This window comes from Phaenicophaeus curvirostris, chromosome 25 (assembly GCF_032191515.1).
Source record: "Phaenicophaeus curvirostris isolate KB17595 chromosome 25, BPBGC_Pcur_1.0, whole genome shotgun sequence".
Classification (NCBI taxonomy): domain Eukaryota; kingdom Metazoa; phylum Chordata; class Aves; order Cuculiformes; family Cuculidae; genus Phaenicophaeus; species Phaenicophaeus curvirostris.
In genome coordinates, this window is record NC_091416.1 from 4,542,758 (window position 1) to 4,565,058 (window position 22,301).

The 22,301-nt window shown below is 47.8% G+C and overlaps 1 protein-coding gene across 1 annotated transcript in view; it reads left to right on the plus strand.

Annotated features, from left to right (window-relative positions):
- Window positions 1-22,301, plus strand: part of LOC138730884 (zonadhesin-like) — a 56,593-nt gene that overhangs the window by 26,086 nt on the left and 8,206 nt on the right. The window contains exons 31-63 of the mRNA XM_069876454.1: window positions 102-206; window positions 296-440; window positions 899-1,113; window positions 1,191-1,290; window positions 2,026-2,192; window positions 2,345-2,578; window positions 3,016-3,113; window positions 3,755-3,932; window positions 4,419-4,646; window positions 4,856-4,951; window positions 5,114-5,287; window positions 6,094-6,249; window positions 6,752-6,872; window positions 7,260-7,477; window positions 8,259-8,510; window positions 8,600-8,791; window positions 9,634-9,858; window positions 10,617-10,766; window positions 10,909-11,012; window positions 11,570-11,787; window positions 13,462-13,682; window positions 15,052-15,198; window positions 15,879-16,043; window positions 16,447-16,598; window positions 16,804-16,972; window positions 17,603-17,711; window positions 18,319-18,464; window positions 18,836-18,961; window positions 19,366-19,545; window positions 19,721-19,945; window positions 20,254-20,380; window positions 21,076-21,275; window positions 22,019-22,231. Coding sequence (XP_069732555.1) covers window positions 102-206; window positions 296-440; window positions 899-1,113; window positions 1,191-1,290; window positions 2,026-2,192; window positions 2,345-2,578; window positions 3,016-3,113; window positions 3,755-3,932; window positions 4,419-4,646; window positions 4,856-4,951; window positions 5,114-5,287; window positions 6,094-6,249; window positions 6,752-6,872; window positions 7,260-7,477; window positions 8,259-8,510; window positions 8,600-8,791; window positions 9,634-9,858; window positions 10,617-10,766; window positions 10,909-11,012; window positions 11,570-11,787; window positions 13,462-13,682; window positions 15,052-15,198; window positions 15,879-16,043; window positions 16,447-16,598; window positions 16,804-16,972; window positions 17,603-17,711; window positions 18,319-18,464; window positions 18,836-18,961; window positions 19,366-19,545; window positions 19,721-19,945; window positions 20,254-20,380; window positions 21,076-21,275; window positions 22,019-22,231 — 5,556 coding nt within the window. The remainder of the gene's footprint in view (window positions 1-101; window positions 207-295; window positions 441-898; window positions 1,114-1,190; window positions 1,291-2,025; window positions 2,193-2,344; window positions 2,579-3,015; window positions 3,114-3,754; window positions 3,933-4,418; window positions 4,647-4,855; window positions 4,952-5,113; window positions 5,288-6,093; window positions 6,250-6,751; window positions 6,873-7,259; window positions 7,478-8,258; window positions 8,511-8,599; window positions 8,792-9,633; window positions 9,859-10,616; window positions 10,767-10,908; window positions 11,013-11,569; window positions 11,788-13,461; window positions 13,683-15,051; window positions 15,199-15,878; window positions 16,044-16,446; window positions 16,599-16,803; window positions 16,973-17,602; window positions 17,712-18,318; window positions 18,465-18,835; window positions 18,962-19,365; window positions 19,546-19,720; window positions 19,946-20,253; window positions 20,381-21,075; window positions 21,276-22,018; window positions 22,232-22,301) is intronic.

Here is a 22,301-nt window from a genome sequence, read left to right on the forward strand (position 1 = left end):
GAACAGCAAATGACTATTTCAGCCTGTATTCTGAAATTTGCATTTATGTGCCTTTTATTTTAACATATATGGGCATTTTTTTACATTCTTCTGTTTTCCAGGAGATTGTGCTGCAGGATTTTGGTGCAAAAGTGGGGCCCGAGTAAGAAACCCCCAGGATGGAGAATCAGGTCGTCCTTGTCCTCCAGGTCACTATTGTCCTGAAGGTAGGGTGCTTTGCTAAAGGGTAATTTTTCTTAATTGGTAGAAAGCACAAAATAGCATGTCCTCACTGTGATGTAATTGAATTTTCCAGGTGCTCCAATGCCGTTACAGTGCCCTCCTGGCACGTGGGCTGGCAGTGAAGGCGCTCGGAGTTTGCAGGAATGCCAGCCTTGCCCTGGGGGGCTTTATTGCAAAAGCTCTGGGCAGATGGCCCCCTCAGGACACTGCAGCCCAGGGTAAGTGAAAGAGCAAACACATTTCATAGGGCCTGTTCTCCAGCCCCCTCACCAGCTTCGATGCTCGTCTCTGGACTCGCTCCAGAGCCTCAACATCCTTCTTGTGGTGAGGGGCCCAGAACTGACCCCAGGATTCGAGGAGCGGTCTCACCAGTGCCGAGTCCAGAGGGAGAAGAACCTCCCTGGCCCTGCTGGCCACACCGTTTCTGATCCAAGCCAAGATGCCATTGGCCTTCTTGGCCACCTGGGCCACTGCTGGCTCATGGTCAGTCGCTGTCAACCAACACCCCCAGGTCCTTCTCCTCCAGGCAGTTTCCAGCCAGACTTCTCCTAGTCTGTAGCACTGCATAGGGTTGTTGTGCCCTATGTTTATGTACTCTGTTGTAAGAAGAGGTGTTCTACAAGGGGTCTTCTTCACCCTTTTGAGATAGAGAGTGTTCCTATCTCCCTGGCTGCAGGTACTACTGTGTCACCAGGGCCCAGACACCAACACCCACCGATGGCCTCTCTGGAGCTCCGTGTCCAGTCAGTCACTTCTGTCCTCTGGGATCCAGCAGCCCTGTGCCATGTCCCCCTGGCTCCCACATGCCACACACCCATGGAGACAAGTGCCTTACTTGCCCAGCGGGTGAATACTGTGTCTCTGGTGAGAACCCACAGCCGTGTCCCCAGGGTGAGTTAAGGTCACATGCCTGATCTGTCTTTGACTTTCCAGAGACTGTTGATTCTTATCTATTCTTCCTTTTCTAGGGTATTTCTGTCCCAATGGCACTGCTGTTCCACTTGCTTGTCCAGCAGGATCCTATAACCCTTCACAAAGACAAGCCAGCTGCCTCCCCTGTCCTCAAGGGTAAGAGTGAGACAGTGAGCTTAGTGTTGTAGCTATGAGGAAGGGACTATTAGAAGTAATTATTTATCCTGTCATCTTGGAGCAGTATGTGGTGCAAAATGAGTTATTTCACCACCAAAAAGCACTTGTATCTGTGAGGAAGCAGAACAACTAAGTTTAGCAGCACTGTATAGCTGGCTAGGGGACCGCACAATGTCCTAAACCTAGATGGAGCTACACCAGAAGGGAATTTAGATCAGAAGGCTGTTCAGAGCAAGGAAACCATTGGCCCCATAAACCTTTTTCCTTTCTGAAGCAGTAGATGGTTCCCTTGGCAACAGGCTGGCAGAGGCATGTTGAAGGGGGAGAAGATCATGTATATCACCTGATGCTGAGTCTGGCTTCTCCTTGGGGGATTCATCTCCAATTACTGACTGGATTTGACCTTGATTAACTTTTACAAGTTGATGAATCACAGCCTGGATATGTTATGACTCAAGTTAAGAAAATTATGTCTCTGTGGCTTTTGCAATTATGTCATCAATTTGGCATAGAGGGAAAACTAAGAAATGTAGTAATGTGCATAAGTAAATCTCTTGTGGTTAATACAGCACAAAGCAGCAGCCACACCTGGCTACCTAGTCCCACCACTGAGTCATTATTTGGTATTGTGGATAGAATATTGCTAGAAAACTTAGCTTTGGTTTGTTTGTTTGTTTTTGCCCCCTCCTTCTTTTTAATTTCTCTTTGGATCAGCTTCTTCTGCCCCCAAAACTCCTCTTCCTTTTTGGAGAATGAATGTTCGACTGGTCACTACTGCCCTGCTGGTACTGCTTCTGCAACTCAGTTCCCATGTCCTAAAGGAACTTACAACCCACAGACTGGGAGCAGCCTGATGTCTCACTGCATCCCCTGTGAACCAGGTAAATGGCAAATAAGCATTTTTTTAGGATGATGAGAACAAATGGAAATGTATATTGAACGTTCCTGGGGTTCAGTGGATCAGCTGTGCAAGTACATAGCCTGTTCTCTGAAGTATCTTATTTTTTCTGATGCCACTGCATTCCTTTCTCAGGGCACTACTGTGCACTGGCAGGGCTGTCACGTCTTACGGGACCTTGTTTGGCTGGATTCTACTGCAGCGGAGGTGTTTCTACTCCAACTCCTACAGATGGTCTTCTGGGGAACGCATGCCCGAAGGGAGCTTACTGCCCTCTGGGATCTGCTTTTCCACAGCCGTGTCCTCCTGGTTATTATAGCGACTCAGCTGGGAATACTGGGATTGAGGACTGTCTCCTGTGTGATGCAGGTACAGCACTGAAAGAAAGGCTTAATGAGGTTCTATCCTGACATCAGCATTTCTAGGGCTCGTGAGAAACTTTGTGGTTGTAGAGCAGTCAATCATAAACAGTTGCTTTCTTGGAGAGATGTCTAAGGTAGAGCACAGTTAGGCTAAATCTGCCACTTTTCCATGTAAGACAAGATTCATATGAAGTGCAAGCTTCTGCACTGTGATCTTCCCTTTCCACCTCTTCTCCAGAGGCTTTTGTACTTGGAGATGCTGTTCGTTCAGGCGTGCAAGCTGTGTACTTGCAACTATTCTCAGTGAAAACATCTTCAGGAGTATGGATGTGGGTGACATCAAACAAAGTGCTTCAGTGATTATTTCTTTGTTAGGTACTTGCCGCTTTCAGTCTTGTGTGACCAATAACATTGTGGTCCTTTTGTGGTCCCTCCTAATTTCAGGATATTTCTGCAATGGGACTGGACTTACATCTCCGACTGGATTATGTGAGGCTGGATTCTACTGTAGTGGTGGAGCCATTTCTCCCAAACCTCCCAGGGTAGGGGATGAGTGACATGATGTGATGTAAATAATGTAAAAGGTCATGTCTCTGGAACTGGAGACCATAAGTCTGGCTCTTTGACCCCAGATTAAACTCTCCTTTACTACATCATCGCCTGTGTCAGCTCCTTCTGGTTTATGGATAGCAAAAGGGGCTAAAAATAGCAAAATACACCTGGTCTTTCAGCTTTACATCTAAAACCTATCCAGAAATAGTTCTGTCTCTGCATATTGATGCTGCAAAGCCAAGTGGAGTGCCATATCAGATTAAATTTACAGAAGACAAGAGAGCCTGGGTTTGAACAGAAAGCTGCCTCTGTCAGCTCTCCTCCTAGGCAAAATCCAATAAGTATGTCTAAAGATAACTCATCAAGATGCTGTTCTTAGGTCACAGCTCTATGTGAACTATAAATGAAGAAAGAATGGTCCCATCTTCCAAATGGCCAGCCTAGTGAGATTTGTTATGGGCAGAATTCTGATCCCTTATTTTGCATAAGGATGTATCTCCAGCCTTAAGTGTGAAGGACGAGCACAAGATTTCATACTACCTGTCTCATTCTCTTATAAATAGTTTGACACAGACCTTTTTGCAAGGCTCCCCTTGAGTCTGTACACTGTAACTGGTGTTTCTCTTCAAAGACAACAGTCAGTGGAGGACCATGTCCACCTGGCCATTACTGCGTGACGGGGAGCAGCAGAGCCCAGCCGTGCCCTGCGGGGAGTTACAGCCCATCCTGGTCTATGCCACAGTGTCTGGAGTGCCCAGAGAGTTTTTACTGCATAACTGCTTCCACAAACTACATGGATTGTCCTGCAGGTAGATCTGGTTACACCTACCCACTCATTCTGAGAAATTCTGTTTAAGGGATTAGCAGATGCTCCTAAAGCTATTTGGAGTGGACTTGTCATGGGAGTGGGAGGCACAAATGTCTTCCACTGAACAGATCTGTGACCTTGGTCAAAGTGCTTAAGCTCTTTGGGATTCAGTTCCTGTCTAAATGTGGAAAATAGTAGAGCAAAGGGTTTTGATGGTAGACCTTCACCATGGACTTTGAGACCTTCTCATTAAAAAAAAAAACCTACATGCTGTTAAAACTATGGCTAATCCTGAGCCTTGATCAGCTTCCTTTTATGCAGCCAATGTGATGTAGCTATTGTAGAGTAGTGATGGACCTGCCAACGTAGCTTGGGATCAGTCCTTCTCAGAAAGACCTGAAGGGAAATCTCTGTGTGTGGGTTGAGGATTCTTCCTTGGCTGTTACCAGCATGTGTTACCCTTTATGAAACCTGTCGTCTTTCCTAGGTCATTATTGCCCCAGAAACACAAAATTTGCCACGCAGTATCCTTGTCCCACTGGAACCTACAGTGAAGCTTTAAATATCTGGGATGCTTCCAAATGCCAGCTGTGTCCTCCTGGAATGGTCTGTTCCAAGCCAGGCCTAGCAAGACCAGATGGACTGTGTACGCCTGGATGGTTTTGTCCTTCTGGATCCACATCAAGCAAACCAGTGTTTCCTGGAAACTACTCTGGTACGAACGGGAACGCTAAAGTGTGATGGTGGTAATTATTGAGGAGGTGGTATTATAGAGCCACTTAAAGGACCTGGCCAGGTTCATGATAGCTTCCCGTTTTATTTTCTATAATACAATGCTCTACTTCTATTCTTCCTGAGCTCTTTGGATAAGATTGAGTGCTTGCACTTGTTATGTTTCAACTTGGGCTGTGTCTTTTCCATTAGCAGGCATGGCAGTTCTGTCTTCTGGATCTGTTGGGTTGTGCCAAGCAGGAACCTTCTGTCCTCCTGGTTCATTTCTTCCTCTTCCCTGCACTCCAGGTACAAGAGCCTTTCTTCCTGCATAAGCTTTTGTGATTTGGGTTTGTTTCTTTGTATTCTTGCCCCCTTTGCCAAGATCAGTAGGCAATCCCAGTTTTGTACCATGACTGTTTGGTGCCGGTGTCTCTTAAACGATGGCTTTTCTTTTGCTCCCTGCATTAGGTTTCTACTGTGCAACTGCAGAGCTTGCAGCTCCATCAGGTCCCTGCGACGCTGGCTTCTACTGCACTGGGGGCTCCACGCTCCCAAACCCCATGGATGGAGCAGTGGGGAACATTTGCCCTCCAGGCCACGTCTGTCCTGTGGGGAGTTCTTCTCCATCTCCGTGTCCCCCGGGTAGGTTCGATGGCAGAGTCTGTGTGCTGTCATCAGTTCCCAGAGCCCAGTCTGAGCTTGTCTGAGTCCGTACCGTTCTTCTGCAGCCCCTTGCTACTTTGTGCTGAAGCGTATGTTCCCCAGGGGACAGCTGCTGTCAGCACGGGAGCTCAGCCGCTAATCCAGTGCTGCTGTATTGGAAACATCAGCCCTAAATGTGCATTCAGACAGTAATCACCAAACTGCCTCTGGAGCCTCAGTCTGTGGCTGCATGCTGCTGGGCAGAGGGAAGCTCTGCCGAGCCCTCCTGGAGGAGAGGTCACACAGCTCAGCACGTGTAGATCCTCTGCCGCCCTCTCTGCACAGCGAGAGCTGTCCTTTAACATCACCATTACTGAGAGAAAGGATTAAGTTGGATGAAAAAGACTGTGAAATGTTTCTCTCTTTCCTCGGTTAAATCTATAGTTGCATTAAGCAAGTGGTTGCACCGTTCAGAATTAAATAAACAGGAATTCACATCAGCCAGCACTCAGGAACATCTCTCACAGACCTCTCCTGTAGGAGGCTGTCACTTACTCTCTCAGGAAAGTGCTAAGATTGTACTCCCTTTGAATTCATAGAATCACCAGGTTGGAAAAGACCCACCGGATCATCAAGTCCAACCATTCCTTCCAGCCAGCATCTTTTTGGCATCTTCTGGAAACGGGAGCTGGGGATAGAGTAGCTAGAAAGTGACTGTGTGAGCAGCTTGTGCTTCTCTCCATAGCCCCTTCTTGCAGGGTTTAGGATGATGTGACAATGTGGTTTTGGTGGCTTTTTATTTTCAGGCTCCTTTTTGCCTCATAGCGGCGGGCAGTCGGCACAGGATTGCCAGGCCTGCTTCCCAGGGTGGTTCTGTTCTCAGCATGGTCAGAGCTCCCCAGAAGGCTTCTGTGAAGAAGGATGGTTTTGCCCAGAGGGCTCTGTGTCAGGCCAGCATTCAGGTAGGAAATCTTTGGGGTCACAGGACACTCTTTACCTACAGGAGTTGCAATGAAGTTAGCGTTCAGAGAGAAATGCAGGGACCCCCATCACTCAAATCTGTGCCTAGCAATGCTTTTAATAAAATGTCGATCTTTATAAAGCTTTTATCGTAGAATCATAGAATGGTTTGGGTTGGAAGGAACCTTAAAATCATCCAGTTCCACCCCTGCCATGGGCAGGGACACCTCCCACTGGATCAGGGGCTCCAAGCCCCATCCAACCTGAACCCCTCCAGGGATGGGGCAGCCACCACTGCTCTGGGCAACCTGGGCCAGGGTCTCTCCACCTGTATCATGAAGAACTTCTTCCTAATGTTAAATCTAAATCTTCCCTTGTCCAATTTAAAGGCATTAAACTTTATCTTAAATCCTCCAGTTCTCAGTTCGTGGTGATGCTTCCTCTGCTGTTCAGGAGAGAAGCAGAGCAGCGATGTTAGAAGTAGATTTCTTTTTTCAATCCTAGATTACGTGTGTCCTGTGGGTCACTATTGCCCCACTGGAAGCCCAGAGCCTATACCGTGTCCTCCTGGAAAATATCAAGACCAGGCTGGTAAAAGCCAGTGTGAAACATGCCCAGTAGGAATGTAAGTGAAATGGATTCACTCCTTCTTGATGCTTTCCTTGGGTTTTAGCCTGTGTTTTTTCCCCCTTAGGCTGCTCTGTGTGTTCTCTCCATTGCTATACAAAGCTGATTTTATTGTTTTTGTTTTTATATCACCTTCTTTATTATGCCGTTTTCTGTACTGCAACCCACGTAAGGCAGAAAATCCATTTTGGTAGATCTGTCTGCTGGGGCGGACAAAATGGTTCTGACAGGTTGCGTCTCAGCTCTCCATTTGTTCTCTTTCAAGTAATTTGCTTCCTTTTTGTTGCGTACTCTTAGACTGTCACTGCTGTGAACGCAAAGTTTCTTCATCTCTGGCAGAACAGAGCACGGACTGAGGCAACATTTGGGACTTCTCTTTTGGCAGGTTCTGTGCCCCAGAAGACAACCCTGGTGATCTCCAAGGGAACTTCTCGTCTGGTGTGTTCAAACCAATGGAATGTCCAGCAGGATATTACTGTCCGGCAGGAACGAGAGCTTCCAATCAATACCCATGCCTGGAAGGCACCTACAGTAACCAGACTGGACTGGGCAGTCCCAGTGAGTGCAAGCCTTGTCCTGGAGGCATGTTTTGTGCCAGCGCAGGTAGGAATTGGGGATTAAATACAGTCATAGGCTGTTTTGTCTCTAGGAGAGTCAAAAAGTTCACAGAATCATTAAGATTGGAAAAGACCTCTCAGATCACCAAGGCTAACACCACCGTGCCTGCTAAGCCACATCCACCAAAGGGTGGAGTGTTCTGTAGGCAGCTCACATGACTTTTCAAGAGTATTTTTAGTGAATCATAAAATAATAGAATAACCAGGTTGGAAGAGACCCACCGGATCATCGAGTCCAACCGTTCCTACCAAACACTAAACCATGTCCCTCAGCACGTTGTCCCCTCAGCACCATTCCCCTCCAGGGAAGGTGACTCAACCACCTCCCTGGGCAGCCTCTGCCAGTGTCCAATGACCCTTTCCGTGATCTCTGGGAGCCTTGAGTAGCGTTTTTTTAATGATAATTTTAAAGGTTTTTACAAACTACGTTTTGCTAGTAGATTAAGGTGGTTTTGTTTTAATAAAGGTTATGGAACCAAATTCTTTGGTTCTAGGACTCATTAATTCTTGGTTGTGTCTTAGTGGAAAGAGAGGTATTGATGTGCCCCTTCTGTAAAGGTGACCTTGAAAGCTGTTCAGGCCTTTAGCTCCTCAGTTGCTTAATTAAATATGGAGACTGCAGATTAAGCTTTTAAGCAACAGAGCTACTCACAGGCCATAAGACTCTGAAATCGTTGTGATGACAAGGCTTGTCTGGCTTGTTTAGTCCAGAAGCTGTGAATTTAGGTAATGCCACAGGTTTCTTTGACTCTGTTCTTATTCCCTAGGACTCTCATCCCCAAGCGGTCCTTGTTTGCCTGGGTATTACTGCACTTCAAAGGCTCTGGTCCCCAACCCTGCTAACGATGAGGCAGGCAACCTTTGCCCAGCGGGCCATTACTGCCCACCAGGTAGCAGCAAGCCAGAGCCGTGTCCTGCTGGCACGTTTTTACCTCAGTCTGGGATGATTTACCATAACGCCTGTCTGCCCTGTCCTGGGGGGAAGTTCTGCCAAGGAGAAGGCCTGGCCACTGTTTCTGGTACGTATTGCATGCACTCAACATCTTTTTTTTTTTTTTCCTGTTTTCTGGTTGCTTAGTTTTAATGCCAAACCTTTTCATTCTAACAGGAACATGTTACGCTGGGTATTTCTGTCATCTTGGATCCACGCTGCCAGATGATAAACAATGCCCCCCTGGCTTCTTCTGTCCTGAAGGCTCTGAATCCCCAATCCCATGCAGTCCTGGAACCTTCAACTCTGATAGTGGAAAATGGAAGGCAACAGACTGTCAGCTCTGCCCAGCTGGCTACTTCTGCAGCGGTGAGTCTCTGCTCTATTTGTGGGTTACACACTGAGTCTAGATAGGCACCCAGTACAGATTTATTTCTTACAAGCTTGTCCTGAGCATATATAGGAGGAACAAACTCAGTAAGTACCGCACATCATCTTTGGTTAGTGATGGTTTCTGTGCATGGGCGCCAAGTATAAACGTCCTGAATAATTTGTCTTCCGAAACTCCTGTTGGGTTCTCAGTAGCAGACTTGGGTCACCCATAACACTTCTTGCTATGACACCTTTCATCTTCCTTGGCTCAGCCACCTCTACCTAGATGTCTAATACATCTTCAGCCTCCCAGGGAAACAAAACATCCTGGCAAACAGGCACTTGGTCCTGGCTAGCAGCCAGGGGCTCTGCTCTGAGGCAGCTGCTCCCCCTCAGAGGCTCTCACCATCTGTCTGCACAAGATGTTTATTTGCTCCCCCAACACTGAAAGTTTTGCTGTCACACCGACAGTAACAGATTCACCCATCGCCTTCTGAGACACAAAGAGGTTTTTCCTTTCTTAAATAAGGAAGTGAAGCAACAGGGAGGAGTGATTTGACTGAGCCTAACACGAGTCTATCACAGAGCTGGAACCAGTACTGAGAGCCTCACTACCATAGCTGAGCATTTCAATTGGAATCCTGTATTTCCTCCAGGCATATAATTCAGAACTGACTTTGTGATAAGATGCTCTTTGTCTGAGGCTGAACATCAGAGAACAGCTACTCTCTGGTGCCTGTTACAAGTAGATGATGGAGATCATGCTTTCAGGAGAAAAGGGTTTCTATTGGCTTTGATCTGCCAAAGGAAAAGCAATGGCTTTGATTTTGTTGTTGCAGGGCTGGGCAAAACCACTTCAGAAGCACCATGTTCTGCAGGTTCCTACTGCCCACCTGGCCAGGCTTCAGTTACTCACGTTCCCTATCGCTGTCCACGAGGCTTTTACTGCCCCGCAGGATCTGCTTTTCCTGTCCCCTGTGAGAATGGAACGTACCAGTCACGGGAGAGGAAGGACTCCTGTGACCTCTGCCCAGGAGGATACTTCTGCGAACAGCCTAATGAAAGTGAGGAGTCCGAAGAGAGCTGTGTATTGTGACAAAAAAGGGTTCCACATCAGTAAGGGCTTAGAGGGCTTCCTCGTAGACTTAGTGGAACAAAAAGGGATTTTTAGCTTCTTTTCTTCAGTTAACGTTCTACTAAGTCAGAATTGGATTGGACTGGATGGGCAGGTGCACCAGTTTCTGCCAAGAATGGAAGCCAAACCAAATTTCAAAGATTGTGACTTGTAGGTGAACAAGTAGGCTAAAGCCAAATCATTCTCCCATCTGGGGAAAGAGCTTGATGCCCAGAAAAATACAAGTAATGACGGTATTTCTCTGTGGTAACTCATGCAGGCAACGAAAAAACCCCAAGAAATGTGGTTACACAGGTGGAATTGAATTCCCTGGATGGGATTACTCTAATAAAACTGTAGACAGCTCCTTTGTAGGCATCTGTATCTGGGCTAATATTCTGTACTCCCTCTGTGGTCAACGGAGAGAAAGAGGCACTTCTGAAGGGCAATTTATCTTTCTCATTTTAGATGTCTGCCTTAGGATGAGATGAATTGCACTTGAAGTGCAGTTCCTCTGGAAGTGCTCCTTCTCTCCAATTACTGAAGTGGGAATCTGAACAACTAAATCAGAAATATTCATGATGAATCCCTTGTCCTGGGTCTGGCAGAACTAATAAGGGAGGAAGGCTGACTGTGTTGATAGAGAGTGACATTGCCTGTCACCTCTTGTAATATCTCCTAAGAGAGATGCTATTCTTTGTATCATAGGTTCTGGAGCACATACTCCTGAGCTGTGCCCTGCGGGGTTCTTCTGTCTGCCAGGTACCAACTTCAGTACGGAGCATCCGTGTCCAAAAGGTACTTTTGGCCCCCGGACTGGTGTCTCTAGCGAGTCTGACTGTGAGCCCTGCCCAGCAGGTAAGCGGCGCTTGGCACAAGAAACTCAGGGTTGCACAGGGGAATGTTGAGGAAAATACAACTTCTCCCCTTCTGTTGTTGACTCCTCTGCTGATCTTCTTTGAAGACCCTCACGTTGAGATTGTTCTTCTGTTTATTTTAGGCATGTATTGCTCAGCACCAGGTCTGTCACAGCCTTCTGGATTTTGCTATCCAGGTTATCATTGTGCCAAGGGAGCCATCAGCCCAGCCCCCTTCAAACACAGGGTACGTGTGTGCCAGGCAGCAGCACAGTAAACTTCAGTGACATGGGGACAAGGACTGGGGTCACAATCTCGTACCTTCGGGTGTGATGTTTTCCAAGCATTACTGCTGCGTATGGGGTTGCTCATGCCTTTTACCCCTACCCCTGACAGCTACTCAGATGTAGCGTCACGATGCTCTTGTCATCTCCTGGAATATGGTCATAGGACTCTGCTCCCAAGCACATCATCATAGAATGACCCTAATTGGAAGGAACCCATGAGGACCAAAGAGTCCAGCTCCTGTCCCTACCCAGGACAACCTCAAATTCACACCATGGGGCTGAGAGCATTCACCAAATGCTTCTGCAATATTGTCCACCTTGGCACTGTGACTGCTTCCATGGGAGCTCTTCCAGTGCTCCTCCATCCTCTTGGGTAGAACTTTTTCCTAATGTCCAACCTAATCCTCCTCTGGTGCACCCTCCTGCCATTCCCTCAGGTCCTGTCATTGGTCACCAGAGAGGAGACACATCGCAGTAATGTTTTTTTTCTCTGTTTTTCTGTATTTTTCTGATGCAGGTGGACTCTTCCAGCCTTGGTCTCCCTGGTAACGACATCTGTCCAGTAGGACATTTCTGCCCCAGTGGTACAGAGTATCCTGTGCCTTGTCCTCCTGGATCTTTCTCTACTATCATGGGCTTGGAGGCAGAGGAACGATGCCAGCCCTGCCCAGCTGGCCGGTATTGCAGTGGGGCAGGATTATCTGATCTGGCCCAGACATCGCTGTGTAACGCAGGGTACGGTGAGACAGTCACTTGTTAGCAGAAAAATACAGCTCTGAGGAACGCTGTAGGTTATAGTAGAGGGACATCCGTGCTAAAAGATACAGGGTCTAAATATCTGTTATTGAATAGCTTGTGTGCAAATATTGGTACTCAAGATCAATTAAACTGTAAAAGCTTTGATTTTAGCCCTTCAAGTCAGCTCTAAAGCATCTTCTTGGTGATCTCAGCAGGTATTTCAGAGTTCTTCCTTTTCCCTTTATGCTTGCCTGACTTTCTGTCCCATCCTCATACATGCATTTTCACTGTTTTCACCACAGGTTTAGCATATTAAAAATCCCTTGTTCAGCCTCATAATCACACTTGCTGAGAACCTGACCTGAGCATCCTTTTTTCCTTCTGTTTTATTTCTTCCCCCACCAGGTGGTGCAATAGCCAGCCACAAGTTAGGGTTTCTAACCTGCTTAATGCAAGCTGAAAGTGCCATCAGTAATATTTGTCCTCTCGTGAGCAAGCCTCATGGCAACAGGCTACAGAAGCTTGGTTTATTTTATCTGTGGAAGAGAGTCTTAGAAGTGATTTCACTGTAGCCTCATTAGATTTCATGGGGAAAGATTTCTGATAGTAAATGGCTCTCGAATCTGGTGGAGAAGATCACAACGAAGTTTGATTAGAAGTTAAAGCTGAGCTCAGAGTACAAGTAAGGGCTGCACTTGGAATGATAAAAAAATTAATTAGCCACAGAAATAGAATCCCTGAGAATAAGAGGGATGTGCCACATCCCAGTTGAATTTTAGGCCTTCCCAAAAATTACTTGGATTCTATCAGACGTTGTAGCCTGCCTGCTAGAGCATTGGCTCATTGGTTTCTGGGCTGAGTGATGATGATTATTACATGATTATAAATGACCCTTGACTTCCAAAATCTGTGAAGTTCTTGCCTTCCAACAGGGTACAATTTGTGCTTTGCCCAGGCTGCTTTTCAACATCTCTATCGCGTAGCATCCGTCACTTCTGATAGCCTGCTCTGCAGACTATTGAGCTCTTGCTTCCAGGCACACAGCTTTGCTGCTCTTTTGTTCAGTGCTGTTCCTTTTGCACTCAGTCATTTGCTTTAAGGCCTAGGAATCGCTGCTTCTTCAGAAACTACACCCTTTGAATCCTTCTCTACAGTGTGCAACGGGATCACAGCTCTCATTTCTGTCTTGCTTGGCTCTTATCATGATAGTTTTAATATTTCCTCATCTTTAGTTGTTGCAAGGGCATGGGAGAGAAGTGATAAAGGGAAGAGTCAATGTAGAAGTAGATGGTATTAAAGCAGAGGGCTAAGAGAGACTGGGGATAAAAAGAAGGCTGTGCAAAGACAGCAGGAACTGAATGCTTGGGCCCTGTTCTACTGAAGCAAAAAAAAAACACATTAGTTTTTGAAGGCTTTGCCTTCCTGAATGCGAATGATTTCCAGTCAGCTTAGTGCAAAAAAAAAAAAAAAAAGCTTTTTTACTAGGATTTTCAAGTGGGTGCTAAATTACAGTTGCAGAGGGGAATTTGTTAGCAAAACTGAAGTAAACAGCATTTCAAGGGATGTTTGTTAATGTGCTGACTTTTGGCCCTTGATTAGTGCCTCCTCCATCTATCGCCTCTGGACAGGGTTGTGAGTTCGTTGTTTCAGGTCTGAACTCTCTCTCTACAGGTATGTTTGCCTGGAAGGAAACTCAGATCCCAGCCCTTCTGATGGGGTTCATGGATACAGGTGTCCCAGTGGCTTCTACTGCCCTGCGGGCACTGGGCTAGAACTGCCCTGCGAGCCTGGTATGTTCAGCCCTGTCCCTGGGGCAAGTGTCTGCCTCCCTTGCCCAGCTGGGACAACCTGTCGTGATGCTGGCACTGCCGAGCCAATGAGCTGCCCTAGAGGTGAGTGACGTGTGTGTGCAGCAACCCCCAAACACGCAAGTGGGAAGAGATGTGATGGACGCCTGCCCAAGCCCTGCTGGCTGAGCCGTGGCAATGGTTTACTCCAGAGAATGGGGGTCTTTGCCACCAGCTGGAGCAAGATTGGCGTTCCCACCTCTTCCTTCCTTCTTCTTCCTTCTTCTTCCTTCTTTCTTCCTTCTTTCTTTCTTCCTTCTTTCTTTCTTCCTTCTTTCTTTCTTCCTTCTTTCTTTCTTCCTTCTTTCTTTCTTCCTTCTTTCTTTCTTCCTTCTTTCTTTCTTCCTTCTTTCTTTCTTCCTTCTTTCTTTCTTCCTTCTTTCTTTCTTCCTTCTTTCTTTCTTCCTTCTTTCTTCCTTCTTTCTTCCTTCTTTCTTCCTTCTTTCTTCCTTCTTTCTTTCTTCTTTCTTTCTTCTTTCTTTCTTCTTTCTTTCTTCCTTCTTTCTTCCTTCTTTCTTCCTTCTTTCTTCCTTCTTCCCTCTTCCCTCTTCCTCCCTCTTCCTCCCTCTTCCTCCCTCTTCCTCCCTCTTCCTCCCTCTTCCTCCCTCTTCCTCCCTCTTCCTCCCTCTTCCTCCCTCTTCCTCCCTCTTCCTCCCTCTTCCTCCCTCTTCCTCCCCCTTCCTCCCCCTTCCTCCCCCTTCCTCCCCCTTCCTCCCCCTTCCTCCCCCTTCCTCCCCCTTCCTCCCCCTTCCTCCCCCTTCCTCCCCCTTCCTCCCCCTTCCTCCCCCTTCCTCCCCCTTCCTCCCCCTTCCTCCCCCTTCCTCCCCCTTCCTCCCCCTTCCTCCCCCTTCCTCCCCCTTCCTCCCCCTTCCTCCCCCTTCCTCCCCCTTCCTCCCCCTTCCTCCCCCTTCCTCCCCCTTCCTCCCCCTTCCTCCCCCTTCCTCCCCCTTCCTCCCCCTTCCTCCCCCTTCCTCCCCCTTCCTCCCCCTTCCTCCCCCTTCCTCCCCCTTCCTCCCCCTTCCTCCCCCTTCCTCCCCCTTCCTCCCCCTTCCTCCCCCTTCCTCCCCCTTCCTCCCCCTTCCTCCCCCTTCCTCCCCCTTCCTCCCCCTTCCTCCCCCTTCCTCCCCCTTCCTCCCCCTTCCTCCCCCTTCCTCCCCCTTCCTCCCCCTTCCTCCTTTCTTCTTCTTCTATCTTTCTCCTTCCTCCTTTCTTCTTCTTCTATCTTTCTCCTTCTTCCTTTCTTCTTCTTCTATCTTTCTCCTTCTTCCTTTCTTCTTCTTCTATCTTTCTCCTTCTTCCTTTCTTCTTCTTCTATCTTTCTCCTTCTTCCTTTCTTCTTCTCCTTTCCTCTCCTTCCTTCTCCTTCTTCCTTTCTTCTTTGAGCAGTGTCTCATTCACCTCCTTAAACATACAGGTTACTATTGTCCTCCTCGGACTGCTGTCCCCCTGCCCTGCCCTGCAGGGACGCTGAACACCTTGGAGGGAGCGGTGGCCGCCACTGCCTGCGAGCCGTGCCCAGTGGGGAGGTACTGCCGAGGAGATGCCAACTGGGAACCTGATGGTGAGCTGGGTTAATAACAGACTCCCCACAGCAGAGGCGTTGAAGGTGCAGAGCTGAAGGATGCAGGGAAGGAGAAAACGTATCTTAGTGAACAAAAGTAGTAAAGGCTATTGGAGGGTACCCATCTACTTTACCTGTGCCAATATGCCATTTCTTTTCTCTGTTTCATTCTTTTAACTGAGCATTTGTTTTGAATGTTACTTTTATGTTACTGCATTACTTATTTTCCATGTCTCCCTTAGGTTTTTTTATGCTTTCTCTTTTCTTTTAGCCCTTCTATTGCTCCTCTTTCTGTACTCCTAAATCCTTCCCCTCCTGTCTGAGGATAAAGTAGTTGTCAGTGGGTCAAAATACAAGAGTTGGACACATGAAAAGAAGATAGGCAGAACACCTTCAACAGAAAATGAGATGTGAGGAAGCAGTAACAGAAGTGAGAAGGTAAGCAAATGCCAGATGAGCTCAGTGCAAGTAAGGAAAGCTAGTTATAGAAGCCAAAGATTGATGAGAAGGAGAAAAGGCAAACCAAATGTTAACAGCCCAGTGATAAAACAGGACAGGGTGGGTTTCAGTATCTCTTCTCTGAGTTACTTGCCTGCTGCCGAGGGCTTGAGGAGATGCCTTTTCACTGACCACAATGCCATGGGCTGGCGATTGCCACCCTCTCTGTTCTCCCCTGTCAGGTCTATGTTCAGCTGGGTTCTACTGTGAAGGAGGAGCCACTGATGCCATTCCACGTGGGACACCTGCGTTCCCGCTCAATGGGCCCTGCCCACCTGGGCACTATTGTCCGGAGGGTACTCATTTCCCAGTTGCCTGCCCAGTTGGGACACTGAACAACGCCACAGGTGAGTGTGACTTCACCTACACCTTTCTCCTGTGGTCTACAGTGATGGGGAACCCCGTTCTTGGCACCTGTGATGAAAGGGTGACCCTTGGTCACTGAAGGGTATTGGTACGCTCAACCAGGCCTGATGGTGGGAACAAGCTGCCCAGAGCAGGGGTGGCTGCCCCATCCCTGGAGGTGTTCAAGGCCAGGTTGGATGGGGCTTGGAGCCCCTGATCCAATGGGAGGTGTCTCTGCCCATGGCAGGGGGTTGGAACTTGATGATTTTAAGGTCCCTTCCAACTCAAACCATTCTATGATTCTATGTGTTATCAATTTAAATCAGCACTGATGATGCTGTGGCTGTACTGGGTGTACTTGCATCTCCCTCTCTTGTTGGCCTTGGATTTTGGTTTCCTCCTCAGGTGGTACCTCCCCAGAGAGCTGTGTGCCATGTTATCCTGGGTCTTTCTGCGCTAGCACTGGTTTGAGTTCTCCAACAGGACCTTGTACTGAGGGGTTTTACTGCCCAGCAAACTTCAGCTCCATCAGCCCCACAGCGTTCATCTGCCCTAAGGTATCACTTAGCGACAGAGGGACAGTGAAAGAGGTGCATCTGGGCTCTGAGTGTCATAAAGGGGCATACATTCCTGTTTGAAATGTTGATTACATCCATATGGAATGTTGCCCTAAGCTTCAGTAATTCTGGGATTCACCCTTTACACAGACCTTAAGTTTGCTGCTATCTCCGTGCAATCCTCTTCCTCCTCTGTCCTTGCCAGGGTCACTTCTGCCGATCAGGAGCAGCCCACCCAATGCCGTGCCCTGTTGGGGAGTACCAGCCGGCCAGGGGCTCTGCGTCCTGCGTTCCGTGCCAGAGAGGATTCTACTGCCAGGAGCAGGTGACAGGAGATCCCAGGCGCTGCCCACCACATTCTTACTGTCCTACAGGTACTCTTAAACCTGCATACCAGCTGTGCCAAGGGTTCAAATGTTGTGTGCCTTCCCAAGGCTGTACAAACCTACCGTGTGTCTTCCTGTAGGCCAGGTGGTGAGGAGGTGGCAAGGAGTGAATGTGGCATAGTTGCCACCTTGCTTTCTGGGAGTCATTTGGCTGAGAGAGTTGAGCTTGTTCAGCTTGGAAAAGAGAAGGCTCTGAGGAGACCTTAGAGCAGCTTCCAGTACTGAGAGAGGGGCTCCAGGAAAGCTGAGGAGGGGCTCTTGATCAGGGGGTGCAGGGATAGGATGAAGAGGAATGATTTTAAGATAAAAAAGGGGAGATTGAGATGAGATTTTAGGGAAGAAATGTTTTGCTGTGAGGGTGGGGAGGCCCTGGCCTGGGTTGCCCAGAGCAGTGGTGGCTGCCCCATCCCTGGAGGGGTTCAAGGCCAGGTTGGATGGGGCTTTGACCAACCTGATCCAGTGGGAGGTGTCCCTGCCCATGAATGAGCTTTACGGTTCCTTCCAACCCAAACTGTTCTATGATTCTTGGTTTTGTTATGCTCTGATATTGTTTTATAGCCTCATCAAGTTTCAGTAGTGTACAGAAGGGTTTTGCTGTCTCTGTGGTCTCCCTTCCAGGCACAGGGGCTCCTCTCACGTGTCCTGAAGGCACTTTCACTCCTCCAAATATGACTGGCCTCTGGAATGAGAAGGAATGCCTGCCTTGCTTACCTGGTCATTACTGCAGGTTAGGATTGATTTCAATCTGGAATATTTTCATTTTGTCTTAAGCAGTTTGACATCCTTGTTTTGTGCTGATAAGTTGAGGCTAAGTTCCTTCCAGCTTCTCTACCACATCTCTCTCGTTCAACAAAAAGAAATACAGGCTTATACAGCTTTTTGGTAAAGAGCTGTTGGATCTGTGAGTTCAGGAGACACCTCAAAACAGTCCAAAATTGTTGCCATGATGCAAAGAAGCATCCAAAAGGTAGAGTAATTAGCATTTGTGAAAACATGGAAGCGAGTCATAAAGTCCAGCCCAGTGGAAAGTCATCCTCAACTTCATCTAAAGCAATTCGCCCATGTTCATGGAAGTTGAACTGATAAGTACCCGACTCACTCTAGTAGACTTCATGTTTTTGTAAGTGGAAAAAATGAGTTGATTTTCTCTTCCGTATCAGTGCAAGAAGTTCATATTGTTCATATTTTATATAGTTCGTAATGATTTCATTTAATATCGTTCGTATTCTTTATTCAGACTTGGCAGAATTCATTGCATCGACACTCACCTTTCTTCTGCCCCAAACCATTACCGGTAGGTCATATATAAATTCTCACTGTCCTCTCTGCTCCAGGCACGGACGGCTGGAGGGGAAATGTGCTGCTGGATATTTCTGCCTTGCTGGGAGCTCCCATCCTACTCCACAGGGCCAGAGCTTCTCCTGGCGCTTCCTTGCTGGGTGCCGCTGGGGTCAGGTGTGTGCAGGGCTGTGTCCTGCAGGTAAGAGAAATCCCAGTAGTATTTAAGGTGTAGAATGCCGACTTGTTGCTGAAGAACTGGAAAGCATCTGCTATCTTGCATAATGTATTGTGATCCCTTCCTTAGAATTGTCATCTCTCATTGTTTTCCCCTCTTTTTACAACTTTTGAGCAAAGAGCTGTGCCTGATCAAAAAGGCCACCTTGAATTTATGGTTATCAACTGCTAGTCCAGAGAAGTTTGAAGGCTGTTGGTTTGGGCTCTTCATGTGCACAGCATCCTAAAAGCTGTGTAGATGTTCGTTCTACAACAACAGGAGGCTCTTGCTGAGTAGTTTTTGGCATTGGAGGGCTTTCACGTTTTGCTTTCATCCTTTCTCATCTATTTCTGTAGGTTTTTACTGCCTGGAGGGATCTGAGGTACCTATACCATGTCCTGCCAATACAATCAGGGATGTTCCAGGGGCCGTGAAGAGAGAAGATTGCCTGCCCTGTCCACCAGGCCACTGGTGCAAAGCAGGTTGGAACTCAAGGGTGACCAGTGAGAATTCAAGAGAGTTGTACGTATCCCTCAGTCTGGTGAAGTCTGGCTTGGATGCCAGGCACTGCAGTGGGGAACAGTCCTTGCAGGAGGACACGCTGTCTCTAGTGATGACTTCTAGTGTCTGCAGAAAAAGGAGATGTTCAACACTGCTCGTATAACATCCAGTTCCAGCAAGTGTTGGAATTGTAGGAGAGTCTGAGATCACAGCTAGTGTCAAATATCCCTGTGTGCTATCTGTCAGAAGAGGAGCTTGGGTTGTGGGGGCGGGTTGTACCCTATGTGCAGCAATTTAGGAAGGGCCCAGTGAAGACTCAGAAGAAAGATGTCCCAATGACAATGACAGGATGACTCCTTAAAGCCCTGCTTTCTGCTTGTTTTAGGGGATTCGGAGGCCTATCCATGTCCATCAGGACACTATTGCTTCGGAGGCAATGGCAGTGACCACAACAGTTTCCTGGCGCCTCAGAAATGCCCTCCACAAACTTACCGCAAGCACCCAGGAGCTCAGAGCCTGACAGATTGCCAGCCATGTCCTCCAGGCTATCACTGCCCTTTATCAGGTAAGTTCCAGGTGAGAGTCAGCCCTTTGCCACCTCTAGAGCTGATTACAAAACTCTCTACAATGAGATAGGAAAAAGGAGATGTAATTCATGCATGTAGTGAGCAAAGAACCCTTCTCTAAAACCGTCCTGGCTATTCAGACTCTGATGCTTCATTTCTTTCTCTTCCTAACAGGTCTGATCAGGTTTGAGGATTACCCATGTCCCCCTGGATACTGGTGCCCTGGTAAAGGGGATGCTTTCCTTTGTCCACCTGGCACTTCCAGAATACAGCCTGGTGCGAAATCGTTGGAAGAGTGTGATCCCTGCTCACCTGGATACTATTGCCCTGACCCAGCACAGACAGGGCTGCCTAACACCCAAGGAGTACCCTGTAAACCTGGCTATGAATGCCCAGCAGGTGACCTCACCATGCTCAGCCTTCCTTTCCTGGTCTCTTTTTTAGCTGATGTTCCCAAAGAGCATGGTCTGGGCCTAGAAATAAGCTGGTATCTTTCATTATCTGGGGATAGGCATTCAAGCATTAGTTTTCCTTGCTAATCCAAGCTGATTCCCAATAGCCGTATCCCCTTTTGTGAGCAACAAAGTGCTGTGTTTGTGGACAGTGACAGTTAGTAAAGTTCCCTTGCTTGTTGTCTCCCCAGCACATGCTTTCCTGCTGAGGAAGTCTCGCATAATTGATCACCAGTTCCCCTCTTTTTCCACCAGGTTCAGTAAATCCAAAGCCTTGCAGGCCTGGTTTATACTGTGATGGTCACACAGCCGTGCCTTCTGTGTGCCCTGCTGGGTATTACTGTCCTGAAGGATCATCGACGTATAATAGCCCTGAGCAGCTGTGAGTACCTTGTGTCTTTGGTGCAGCCAGCTTTAAGTTTCTAAAAACTCTTGAGTGTTATGAAATGTGCCTCTGATAGAATCATTTGGTTGGAAAAGACCTTTGAGTTCATTGAGTCCAACCGTACTTGTCCACTACTAAATCGCATCCCTCAGCATCTCATCTGCCCGTCTTTTAAACCTCTCCAGGGACAGGGACTCAACCACCTCCCCGGGCAGCCTCTACCAGTGTCTGAGAACCCTTCCAGTAAATACATTTTTCCTGATATCCACTCTGAACCTTCCCTGGTGCAACTTGAGGTCATTTCCTCTCATCCCGTTTCTTGTTACTTGGGAGAAGAAACCAACTCCCACCTCACTACAACCTCCTTTCAGGTAGTTGTAGGCAGTGATAAAGTCTCAGCCTCCATTTCTCCAGGCTAAACAACCCCAGTTCCCCAAAAAACTGGGTTAATTCTTCAACTGTGGTCTTTTCGTGCTGTGCAAAAGCAAAGGTATCTTTGTAGTTGCAGTTTTGGATTTGGTGACTGCAAAGACTGAAGAGGGTCATCTATGATTTCTACTTGTTAGCTTAGGCTTGGAATCAGATGAGAACCATTTTTCATTTTGCCCTGAGCTTGCACTGGTTGTTGAATCTGAAATCAAAACATTTTCAGAGACTCTTCATCCATCCTCCTGCCTTGTTTTGCCTTCCAGGTGTGTGTTTCCCTACTACTGTCCCCCAGGCAGTGCCCATCCGCTGCCTTGTGAAGGAGGGCACATGGCCCTCAGCTTGCCTGGCCCAAGGGATTCGTTTGAGAGATTCTGCAGGATCTGCAACGCAGGAACCTATCGCAGTGACTCCCTCATCACAGCACCCTGCCAGCCTTGTCCAGCGGGCTTCATCTGCCCTCCAGGTACGTGGAGCTGCCGTGGAGGAGCAGGGCAAGAAATAGCAGCTGAAGTTGTTACCAGAAAGCTTTAAGTTCTGTGTGGTAAAACACTCCATCCTCTACAGTTATAAATCCCTGGTGTGGGCTGTTGTGTTAATTTGTGGAGCATTTGTTGTGGGAGGTGGTTATGGTTATAAGAGTTCAGAGAAATGGGTCAGGAGTGCTTTGGATGTTGGTGTCCTGCCTCTTGGGGCCCTGTGAACCCTGTTTTCCTTGATTTTTGTGGCTTAGCTGAGAGGCTGCGAGCTAATGCCTTACCAGAAGTAGCAAAGTGAACCCAGAAGATCCAAGTGTGGTGTGTGGCAGCCAGTGCTGCTTGGATCCTGCTGGGTTAGGGTGCATGAGGAATGGCTTTACAAGTATTTGGAGTTCTCTGTTTGCTGGGATCCTCTGTTAAATTCACTGATGTGTTAGCTCATGTTCTGTAGCGTGGAGGAGAATGTGCCTACCCGCTCTTGCCACTGGAGTTGTCCAGTGAAATATCTGGGAAAAAGAAATCAAGATCTATATTTGAACTGGAAAACATTGAACGTTGGTGAACTTTATATGTGCATATGTGGGTATTAATATATATTTGTTTGTTTGTACATCCATAGGGGTGTGTGCATGCCTAACTGGAATAAATTAGTGGTCTCTGCATATCTCTTAGGACTCGCTTATGTCCTTAAGCAGCATCTGTGTCTGAGATAGCCCTCCCCTTTCTCCAGGCAGTGAGAGTTACCACAAGAAGCCTTGCCCCAGGGGCTATTACTGCCCTCCTCTGGCATCTGCCCCCCTGCCTTGTCCCCCGGGGACTCTAGGGAGCAGCGACTTCGCAAAGCATATAGAGGATTGCCAGGAGTGTCCTGCTGGCTCCTTCAACCACCTTCCTGGTCAGGCTGCCTGCTTCCCCTGCGGCAGCTCTTCTTCCTCTCAGCCTGGTGAGTTGTTTGTGAGCGAAAATTTCACCCCTGTTCAGAGATAGACTCGAAAGGAAATCACCTGGAAATG